The following is a 12,347-nucleotide window of genomic DNA, read 5'->3' as shown; positions in this document are numbered from 1 at the left end:
AACTGAACCACAACCACTCAATGATGGCTGTAAGTATATAAGATAACCTAATGTCGGATCGATGAACCTGATGTCTCAATGATGAATGATTAGAGCATTCTGGCAGCAATGTTTTGAATTAGTTGAGTTTATGTAATTTGGTAACAGAAAGACCAGAAAAAACTGCATTGTTCCAAGGAATAATAAATGCATGAACCAGAATCTCAGCATCTGTATCAGATAGAATGGATATCAATTTGGCAATATTAATCAAATTATAAAAAGAGGCCTTTGTACCAGAGCTAATGACGAATGTGTTCCGTTTAATATACATTTTCCACAATATTGGATGTAGTCAACATTATTACGACCAATGGGCATTTCAATGTGGGGGGGGGGGGGGGGGGGGAGGGTTCGCTAAGCTGCAACTTGAGCACACGAATAGCACCTCCCTTTCATTCGAATTTGTTTTGAATAATTTATAGACATCCGTGAAGAAATTTCATCCAGACACTTCGGTAGCATAGAGACTGCCGTCTGTGGTTTAGTAGGAACAGAACAATATAGTTGTTAAATTATTTGCTGATTATTCGTTTACGTGCTATAAAGAAGGGCCATTGCCAAAACGTCAACTATGATGGGTTTTATTTTTCCATTTAAGCCATGTTTATTGATGAATGTGTTCAGTTTAATACATGTGTAATGACATGGTGACATCTGCTGGCCGGGAAAGGGAAGCACGGGTATGGGCACGGTTGAAGTAACAACCAATCAGAGAAGGAGAGGTATCTGGGGCAAAGGTAACAGGTGGGGTTAGCCGAGATACTCCGGGAACCTGCTCAAAGGTTCCACGAGAGGGCGTGGCCGGAGGCGGGGCCTAACCACGCCTGGGGGGATATAAGGGGGTGCGGACCCGGGGCTCGGGGTTCGTGTGTGGGGTCTTGGGTCCTGGCTGCGTCGCTGCTCGCCGACATCTCTCTCCGTCGGCCGGCCATTGCCATCATCGTCACGCCATCAGCCAGTGGCGTAGCCGAGTGAGGGCGGTGGGACCACGCCGAGTGATCGGCTGTGTGTAGCCAGTAGAGACGTTGATACTGGTAGGAACCTCCTGGTTACACCAGCCCACAGGGGATTATTGTGTCCGTCGTGCAGGGAGTGGCTGGGTGGGGAGGGAGGGGCTGTGTGGGGAGGGGAGGGTGGGGAGCGGCTGGCTGGGGAGGGTGGGGCTGGGTGGGGAGGGGAAGGTGGGGAGGGGCTGGATGGGGAGGGTGGGGAGGGGCTGGGTGGGGAGGGTGGGGAGGGGCTGGGTGAGGAGGGTGGGGCTGGGTGGGGGGTGGGAGGCGTGGGGCTGGGTGGGGAGGGGCTAGTCACCCCGTGGTGCCCTTATAAAACTCAACGTTTAACCTACTCACGCCGGCTTGTGCCCACCCTTACAGTCAGGCATATAAGTGGAATACACCACGCCGCCGTTGACCCTGGCCAGTGACCGAGCAACCCAACGTTCCTACCAGCTCCCTCCGCAGGAATGTGTTATCTAAGTGTTGTACTCAGAGTGAGAAGAATAAGGTTGGCCTGTGTTGTGCCCAGTGTGAGATATAAAAGAAGTACCCTCTGCACGACGTGTCGCGGAAGTCGCTCATTACACATGTAATATCACGATATATATCATCTGCATAACAGTTCAATCCAAGGTCATATGTTAAAAATGTACCCAACGATGTATAAATGGACATTGGAGGATGGGGTAATGTGGAACTCCATGCTTCATGTCATCTGTCTGAGATGAATACTGGCTCAAAGGGAGACGAATCTGCATCGGTGTAATAAATACGATTAAATCCATTCCACAGCAAAACCTATCATGCCAATGTAATTCTGTCTCCAATAATATCCTATGGTCCACAATGTCAAAAGCAGCAGAAAGATGAATCAACTCATAAACAGACGGTTGTCTAGTGCTGGCAAACTGCAGGAGATCCCGACTGTATAGGTCTCAGTACGAGGACCTGAGCAAAAGCAAGACTGAAACTTTTCTGTAATTAATTTTACAAAAGTGATCCTCAAGCTGATTTGCCAAAGCTTTTCCAGTCAATTTCGTGAGGATATTAGGAACAGGCTTATAATTTACAAGATCTTGTGGGGAAAGGATGTGTCTCTTCAGAAGTGGTTTACTTAATTCAACTTTATAGTGAATGTGAACTGTTCAACACTGAACATAGCAGAGAAACATTTGTAAAACATAATTCTATTCTATCTTAATTTGATTTCCTCTTGCCTCAGCAGTCCACCTGCTGTGTTGTTTCACCTGAAGACGATGGCTTGTGTTGCTATCGAAACGTCGTGATCTATTACACAATTTTCTATCTACGTGACTTTACCGAAAGAACCAAAGAGTAATAATTATCTTATATTGAGGATTTATATATACTAATATACACTCGGCACATACATAAAAGCAGAGAGGCCCCATATTGGGATCTTCCACCAGCCTCCTAACACATTTGGCGAGTGACTTGATTATCACGTTACATTTCCACTGTTCACACGGGATCACGTTTAATTCGTGCCAACACAGGAATTCAAAGTGATTTTCGGAAGCGCCGGAACAATACTTCCGAATGTGACGGACCATGCAGCACGGGCGACACTTATCGCAGAAAGGCGTGCACCCTCTTTCGGCTTCATCCCTTTCACCACATTCGTGCGACACCTGATGCTGGGTGGTCCTCAAGGGGGTGCTGAGGTGATGGTGCTCTGTCTGACGTCAGCGCTGCCATGTGCTCTCACCCCAAGGGCACCGGCGAGACCACGGACGAAGAAGGGGAGGTGGAAAGTGAAGCAGATTTTCTGCACAAAACAAGGTGAATTGATTAGCTGCTTTGTTTTAAATAACGAGATGCTTTGGTAATGTATTTATTATTGTATACCTGCGAGAGGAAACTGTGGATGCCATGCATAGTATGTCGAGTTCAGAAAAGGGCCTGTTTATTTCTCGTGTTCCAAATCACCTTGGTATCCTGTCACTGCTTTCTGCGTCCCAGTGCCCAGCGTATTTAATGTTAGGAGTTTTTTTATAACGACCCCTTGGAATTTTGGAGAAGCAATGTATTCCATGGCCTGCCCTTTCCCATTGTTTTCTCATAGACAAGTTCAACCAAATTAATGTCAACGTAAATCTATGATGGGCATTATTTGTGCAGTCATTGGTGTAAAGCCTGAAAGCCACATTCATTGTTCTATAATTACTGTAGAGTATTGGAGGGTTGGGGTGGTGGTGCAGCGGCTCGCGCACTGCACTATGAACCAGAGGTCGCAAACGGGTTTTGATTCCATTCCCGTACCCGGCCGCACCAGGGTCGCAAATGGGTACCCGTACCCGTACCCGGCCGGGTACGGGTACCCGTTCTCTACCCGTACCCGTACCCTACCCGAAATGAGTGACATACAGTTACTTACCAGTGACTCACGGCCTACCAGTACCCGTACCCGGCCGCACCAGGGTCGCAAATGGGTACCCGTACCCGGCTGGGTACGGGTAGCCGGGTATCGGGTAGGGTACGGGTTTCGGATACCCGATTGCGACCTCTGCTGTGAACCCAGTGACATTAGTTTGATTCCCAGCCAGAGGCGAGTGATATCTACACGGGTCCTGGGCGACCTCATTTGCTAACCTGCACTGACCAGAACGGTGAAGTATGGTCAAACAAACACCCACAGCCAAATGGCACAGAGAGGACTTCATCCAGCAGTAAATGAGACATAGCGCTGTAAATTATTGTTATTTTACTGTTTATTAATGTACGCTGCATTTATGCAGCAAATATCAACGGTTCTACAAATAGAAATACAATATTTAAACCGGTATAATAAGTAATAGGCAAATAGGTTCCTATAGCACCACTCCTATCCCGACTAGCTATGGAGACGTGGGTACAATAACAGTGCTTTGCCAGGAAAGCCTTACCAAATCTCAAGATGCTATCAGAACGGCCACCCAGTGGGATGTTTGGCCAATTTCTTGTTGAGTACTAGGACATGCACAATACAAAGATACATTAAAGCTTACGCTCATAATACGTGCATTTTATGATGTGTGTAAGATTGTATTATTTAACTATACAATTGATAAAAATTCTATAGTTAAACATCAATTGTATGCAATTGATATTCTAATGTACAAATGAGATGGTGAAAATAACCCAGAAAATAATCCATTCTAGAATCGAATCGTGACCCTGAATCATTTGAATGCAAGGAATCCCTGGGAAGGGTGGTTTTGCCGGGTAAATCATGGCATGCCAATTGAGTACAAATTGTGCAAGAGGAACTGGAATGCACGGCTAAAACCTATGCATGTACGAGGCTAATTTGAAATCAAATAGATCATTAACCCACTTGCTGGACTGCTGGCCACCAAGTAGACCTCTGGCAGTCCACCGACACCACCTACGAAGCTTTGGTCACAGACACGTGTTGCCATCAATTCTAGATTTGAAGCTTTCGTGACTGCAAGGATTCATACTCTTAGTTCTTTCGGTAAAGTCACGTAGGTAAAAAATGAAATAAAAATAAATAAAATAAAAACAATAAAATCACGACGTTTCGGAGGCAACACAAGTCTCCGTCATCAGGTGGGACCGTCACAGCCAGATTTGCTGCATCAAGTGTTTTTTATTTTTATTAATTTTAATTACATTTTTTACCTACGTGACTTTACCGAAAGAACTAAGAGTACGTGTTGCCATCGTTCGCCAATTCTGACCACGTGTCGCCGTGGTGGGGGCAGGTCTCTTCTCGGCGCCAGCAGCTCAGCCTCTGACAGCCACAGCTCGGCGTCGGAGGAGGAGCGGGAGCGGTCATCGGAGCACTTCGGTCGGGGCTGCCACAGACGTGGAGAGCGACCTCCTGGCCTCGGCACTCACCAGCTCCACCGAGCTCAGCGGCGGCGGCGGTGGCGGCAGTTTTGTTGGAGGTGGCGCCGGGGGCAGTGGTGGTGCTGGTAGTGCCAGCGGTGGTAGGGGTCACAGTGCGGTTGGTCGCGGTGTCGGCGGTACTGTAGCGAAGCCGACCACGGCGAGCATCTGCCGTGGATTCGTCGACTTGGATGTGGATTAATTGGGCAGGTGCCTGCCAGCTGAGCGAGATCCATTGTGACAAGAAGTCCTCATCTGGCCATGGCCATTATGCTGAGCCAACGCAACAAATGTGGCCAGCAGAATAAGAAATAGTACTTCATGTTTCCCTGACCCGAGCAATGCTTTCGCAGATTGCTGATGTTTGTTTGGAATATTTAATTAATTAAAGGGATTTATATTGATTTTCATCGGCTTTCTGTAAAACCTTGTTTGGCGAGTCAGGAAAAACCTGAATTTATTATGTCTGCCTGGCCAGTGGTGGACTTTTTGGTAGGAACTATGAAATACTCAAATAATATGACATGTTTGAGCCAGGTTTAAAGAAGTGACATTGCTGGATGCTCATCCATTTAATTGCATAATAATGTGTTTTTTTAATTTAAGGCTTTCCTTTGACAGGGTGTAAATAGCACTACTATAAATGTAAGTTGTAGGCTGGGTACTAGATCTGTCAAAGTGTTGAATTGACAGTTGATTTCCAGAATAGTGCAGCAGTCAAAACGTTGGTGCAAGTTTATTAAATCCTCCTCGACTCTGTCCATCCAGCAACATAAATGGATACACTACAATCGATCGGCAGGTCGTGTGTGGCAGGGTAAAGTGTGGGTACTCCGACAATTTATTAATTTATGATACTTGTTTACCCACAAATGCCTCACCGAATCCATGACTCTTTTTCAGGAGGGGTCCTGCCACCTCTTCCGAGATGTCTGGCCAGTGTGCTAGAGTTGGCCAAATTATCCTTGAGGGCCTCTCTCGAGCTCCCTCGAGTGGACGCACTTCTGCCAACAGTGGCGTGAGCGAGCAATTGCAGGGCTGCACCTATTACATATTACCAAAGCGTATCGAATGTTGAAAAGGAAACGTTAAAGATCCAAAATAAATAAATAAAATAGCTAGAATTCATCCAAATTCCAAATTTTCAAAGATAGCCTCAATTTGTTTAATTCAATATCGGAAGTTTATATTGAAAATGTAATAATTAGCCAAACAAATAATGTCATCAGGTAGGCTGTTATATATTATGGTTGACTATTTAATGTTCCAGTCACTTACCCTCAAGCCCGCCACTGCCTCTGGATGCTGGTGTCCCATATATGTGGTCTCAATAATGCTGTTTTGCATGACCAATTACAACGAATGCAATGATGTTTCAGGCTGCTGGTATGGGTGCTGGCCATAACGTTTCCTTCAACCGGAGTAAGCCATGGTTGAGTAAGGCCTAAGCCATTCTCTTGATAGGTGGTCTGTTTGCTTTAGTTGGCTCGATGGGGATGAGACGATTTAACAGAAAGATGCCTGCATTAGAAAGAAGCAAGAAATGACAAATGCTGATGTAATTGTAGAAGGTGCACAGCAAAACCATGGACTGGATTCCGGTGTTTGTTTGGAATGGACTCAGCATTGTAGGTGTCCTGCTGTGTCTTGAACAGGAGTTGGTTAAATGTCACTGTAAAAAAAAATCCAGATGGCTCACATCAAATGTGGCCAGTGCTCTTTGATTTTGGAGATTAGTTTCCATGTAATTCTTTGGCTTGCACCAGACATGGGCTCGAGAGCTGAATGCATTTCCAACATAATTGTGCAGAAGAATGAAAGAGAAAATTGAGGTCACGTGCATGCACACACAGCACTCCAATTTACACACTAAACATGCAAGGTATGCCAGCATGGAAAAGTGGGAGATAATTTTCTGAGCTGAAAACAATAAAAAAAAATCTACGTAGTTACAAATTACCACATTTGAAGCAGAGTAGTGAAGAGGCATGCGAAATGCAATTCAATTATGAATACTTTCTATCAGTACAGTAGTAACAGCCCAATTTAGCCATTAGCAGCACAATTTATTTTTATGCCATCTTATGGGCTTGATGACAACTATGTTTTCTCAAACGCGGACGTTTAGCAGAGTTCTGAGGATTTTTCTGTTGCACATCACATTGTGTTATTATAAATTGGCAAGTTTTTGATGATTGAATTAATACTTTCTTTTGTTGCTCATTGTTAATGCAGAATTCGGGTTTTTGACCCTGCGTAAACAACAGCAGTCCATACGTACCAGCTGCTGTACTGATGTTGGAGCAGCACTGTGTGCATGCATAGATTCACTCCTGGAAAAGCTAACGCATGCTTTGATATTGTGAATGTGACATGACCAAAATGAAGGCCATTTCGTTGGAACTGGTGACTTCGAACTCAAATGCGATGGCACTACCTCTGGGTCACTAGGTATCATTTATGTGGTTTGAAGAACGCACGGTGGATGATAAAGAAAGCATGCGTGATTCCATTCCCAATAACTCTTAAAGCCATCACAGCAATGCAGTAAAAAATGTCCTGCTATTGACCCTTCACCAACGTGGCCAATACATTTAATCTGAATTAGTGGTTCACAACACAAATGCTTTCTACTTGTTTCCAAGTTCTGCAACATGGACTGGGTCACAGCAGAATGCTGAAATGGGTGCATTCGTACATTTCAACATCTAATCAATGGACATCAACCCAATGTTTTGAGTCTACCACTCTTCTCAAGTCACACACCAAACTGGCATCAGCTGGATTATGAATCAGGGTGTATCTGTGGATTGTTACATAAAATGGAAAATATTTTCCAAAAAACAACACGGGTGTTTCACACTAATTATATCAGAAATGTGTTCATAAGGTGCATTTATGTTTATAATTCGCCTTGTTAATTTCCCAGTTTGTGGGCATATACAAATCTGATAAACCCCAAGGCTTTAAAGTTTATTGGAACTGAGATCATCTGCAGGTGAGATTGGTCGAAGAAAATTGTGCACCGTTGAAAAACTTGACAGCACACACTCCTCTAAAGACAAACTGGCTTCAGAACATGATTAAACAGTGCCTGTGTCGAATTACGACAGTACACGGTAACGCCCATGTTTCTGAGATCTTTGTAATTTGAAGCATGCGTTTGCCAATTCGAAAGTTTCTCTCGGCGTAATTTTTTTTCTGGCCTGCAAAATGAATGTTTACGATCTTAGGATGTGCATGTAGCACTCAACTTGAAAACCTGTCCAACTTTATGCGTTTTGGTTTTCATCAACTGAGGTGCTACGTGATACGAGGGCATTATGAACGATTGTGACAGCGCAGAAGTTAAATCCATCCAGTGGTAATGTAGATGATGCAAAATGTATGCATGGAGTTCATAAACTTATATTTGTCAAGATGATAACAACAGAGTAATGGTGATGAAACCATTCCAAGCCATAACGATTTTGATTTTAACTCATACTTTCTATATTGTGGAACATGCAACTCAAAATTAATTAAATCTAACGTAGACATTAAAGAGACATTTCTTTATTGGAAAACAGTCAGTGATTCACCTTATATGATATAATTTTTGCGGGTTATTCCTTCTACTTATTGGAAACCCATTGAATGACACCATGATATTTAACAATGTATTTGAGGATGGAAATGCGCGTCGGTTGTGGTGTCCTTTACCATGCACAGCTTCGGAGTTCTGGTTGGAATGGTTTAATGGCAAACCAAACAATGTATCTGAGAGACCGTTTTCATATTGCCAGGAGACACTGGGCAGAGAAATGGGCCGTTGGCATTGGCACTATGCTACACAAGCTCAATGAAAACATTGTTGAGGTCCAAGTCATCCGTACTCATAAAGTCACTCCCCTTTTAACAGAAGCTTCATCTTAGCGGCATGAATCTTGGTATTTCATTGGATTCTAGTCGGTGTGGTTGTGAGTGAAAACAACAAAGCAATGAAATCTTACAGCCCAATGACGCTGACAGTAACATGGATTTTTTAAAAGAGAAATACTCGTGCAATATTTGGACACAATATTACGAATACATAAATCGTCGTAAACAATTACCACAGCACACATCTTATTTAATTGTGCTACAGGGGCTTTAAAGACCATCGACAGTACCCAGGAGGTTGGTATAGAATATTTACAGGAAAGTTTGGTACCCAGTTTCATTGCTCGGGCATGGGTTAAACTCTAAACAAGACCGTGATTCGCACTAGAAACCTGATGTCAAAATGTGGACAGTATTGTTCACATTCTAGATTTGAAGCTTTCGTGACTGCAAGGATTCATACTCTTAGGTTTTTTCGGTAAAGTCACGTAAGTAAATTTTTTTAATTAATCAAAGTAAAATAAAACAAATTAAAAAATTCACGACGTTTCGGAAGCAACACAAGCCTCCGTCTTCAGGTGGAACCGTCACAGCCACGACAGCTGTATATTGATACATATATTGATACAGCTGTCGTGGCTGTGACGGTTCCACCTGAAGACGAAGGCTTGTGTTGCTTCCGAAACGTCGTGAATTTTTTTAATTTGTTTTATTTCACTTTTATTAATTAAAAATGTTTTACCTACGTGACTTTACCGAAAAAACCTAAGAGTATTGTTCACACATGTTGAAGGTAAGCCCAAATGACTCAATGTTACCTTCACATCCTCAACTGCATGTAAGCCCAGCTTCCCACCGACACAACATATCTCCGTGGCCAGAATGAACGCGGTTCAATGCCGCCTGTGAAATACAGCCAGCTTGTCCCAGATCTCCCTGATGGCTTCCACTCATTAATAAAGTGGCTGGTCAGACAAGGGGTAGGGGAAGCGCGGTCAACATGGAATAGTATGCACGAGCATTAATTTGATCAAAGCAGGCTATACCTGCCTGTGCATTGTAACGCGGTTGCGGTGAGGTCACGTCTCACCTGATTACGTTTCGCATCAACGTGCCATTAAAATAACATCCCGATATCTTTCGCCGTGAAGTTGCAAAAGAGAAAAAAACATTATACGTGTAAAGTGCTCGTCATTGCGTATCTATATATTAAACTGTGTACAAATTCTTTAAAAAAATCGCAAAAACGAATGACAAATACAATAACCTAGCTATGGGTGCTTCAGTTTATACAACGGAATTCACCGCATACGTCATGAGTAGTTCATTTTCTGTCTCTTAGGCACATTATGGTTGTTGAAACGTGTACAGTATGCGTATATATTCAGTACATGTACGTATATAAATACAGCCGTTCAGCTAACACAAAAAAGATCAGTATCAGGGTAACGCCACTTTCTGGATAGCAAATGCTAATGTGGCTGTGGATCCCACTGAAAACCAGCGGGTTCTCGGCAATTCTCTCCAACATTCACGAACCGTGTACAGAAGATGTTCAATATCTTAGCGGGGACACGAAGCGGCTGAAGGCTCGTGAAGTTTCCGCGATGTTTTCGCATGCTGTCACGCTTATTCCATAAACTTGCTTTATATATACCGTATGCAAAGTTGCGATCAAAATGGTTTGAGAATTGACGTGATGAAAGTGCTCAGACGAAATTATAGCTTTATTTTTGTTGGCTCCATAAATGCACTGTGTCATGTTATACGCCAATAATAGCGGTTACTTTCTTGCTGTAGGGTAATTGATAAACAAAAATAGTGCAAACTGTTCATGTCCCATTCCCAAAACATTTTGAACACACCTTGCTTACATACAGTATGCATAGTGTGCCGTAGTATGATTTGACCACTCGTACAACTGCAGCTTTTAAATGTGCTGAGCTTGATATCATGTGTACTACTATTTGGGACCCAGTGCTATTTCAGTTCTGTTTTTCAACGGTGTGGTGGGGTGGAAGTGGCAAGCTGGAGTTTATGGGTGTAATGCTCTTTAATCCTCATAGAGACGTGTTGTGGTCAAAATTGTCTCTGTTTAACAGAGCACATCCCACAATATACCAAAACATCAGGCATACCCTTACTTGTCCAGAGCATGTAATTACAGTGTACTTATCACCAAATGTGCGATGGTGAGCGTGATAGAAGCCAGTGTCCCGATAGTGAAGGGATACACAGATATTTTACATAAGCTCCCATTGACAGCTCATTTTAACGCATTATGGGGGAGCCTGTCATAAGATAAAACCAAAATTTCCCCTTGTAGTTTCATAAGTAACGGCTTATTTCGCTGGCAGAATATGTCTTGTAAGCATGGCTGGACAGGTGTGGACTGCTGATTTTGTTTACAAGACCTGGTGATGAGTGGACTTGCCACTGGCTTTGATTTGACCTCTGTGAAGGATGTTTTTACATTATAGCACACGGCCATTTGCGCAGCGGCTTGCCACGGTGGACGTGCTCTGGTGTGCGACATCATCACCGTTGTCATAATGCTTTTAAATAATCTCAATTAACGTTCGTCTGACGGGTCATCATTGGAGGCTTCTTCGTGAAATCCACAACAAGGTTTTATTTTATCTCCCAAAAAGGCTCCCTCCAATCTCATCGTTGTCCACTCTGCCGCTCAGTTCTAAAGCAGCACTGATTAGGTACGCGTTGCAAAAATAAGGCGAGAAGCAACCTAAAGGAATTTTTGTTCCATTTGTTTAACTTTCCATTTTTAAAGCTATTGCTGTACAATATACATTAAGGTCCATTATACGTGACCGCTACTTGCTGTGCTTTAATGGAAGTGCACTTAATTCCGTAAAAAAAATGTTTCCTTTTTTTAAAACAACCATTTCACTAATGCTGTAACATACTACCACCGGTATTCAACTCAAGGTTTAATTTAACTCCACGTTCGGGAGCATATTGACCGGTCCCGAGTTTTCCATTGTACCGGTCAAACCAGGCATCCCTTGAACTTGCAAATGCACACTCACTCTAAGGATACCCGAGATGGCTCACTTTGCTCTGGATTGCGGAGTTTTTAGTTGAACCCTGTATCTACTTTATTACTTCAGGGATTTCCTTAAGTGGATCAGTTTTACAGTACAATAAGATGCAGGAAAAAGTAAGGTTCATACCATACTTGTATATTCCTCAAATGTGATGCCATTTCCATCAGAGATTCATCAACCATGTATTGACCATATTTATGTGATACCTTGGTCTGTCATAGGATTGGTATACATGCTTAACTGGAACTTAAAGGAAACATCTTAACGATTCAAGGAAAGTACAAATTAGATTTGGGGTGCTACGGTGGTGAGATGTTAACTACCTCGCCTGGTATACAGGTTCTGGATTCTATCCCAACCCTAACGCCTGTATATTTGGAGTTTGCATGTTCTCCCCGTGGTCATGTGGATTTTTCTCCTGGTCCTCAGATTTTTTCCTCCACATTTATAAACATGCATTTCGAGTATTTGGCTGCTATAAATGTCTATATGATAAGCCACATTGAGCTCTCATTGGTGGCCAGGTCGC

General features: G+C 43.3%; 1 protein-coding gene across 1 annotated transcript in view; it reads left to right on the top strand.

Moving 5' to 3' along the window:
- LOC133358320 (mitogen-activated protein kinase kinase kinase 12-like) overlaps positions 1 to 9,235 on the top strand; it is a 74,886-nt gene extending 65,651 nt beyond the window's left edge. The window contains exons 13-14 of the mRNA XM_061576583.1: positions 2,773 to 2,840; positions 4,766 to 9,235. Coding sequence (XP_061432567.1) covers positions 2,773 to 2,840; positions 4,766 to 4,982 — 285 coding nt within the window. The 3' untranslated portion in view covers positions 4,983 to 9,235. The remainder of the gene's footprint in view (positions 1 to 2,772; positions 2,841 to 4,765) is intronic.
- Positions 9,236 to 12,347: the final 3,112 nt, after the last annotated feature.

This window comes from Lethenteron reissneri, chromosome 7 (genome assembly GCF_015708825.2).
Source record: "Lethenteron reissneri isolate LAM-NWPU_2019-01 chromosome 7, ASM1570882v1, whole genome shotgun sequence".
NCBI classification, from domain to species: Eukaryota; Metazoa; Chordata; class Hyperoartia; order Petromyzontiformes; family Petromyzontidae; genus Lethenteron; species Lethenteron reissneri.
This window is presented reverse-complemented; position numbering and strand designations above follow the sequence as displayed.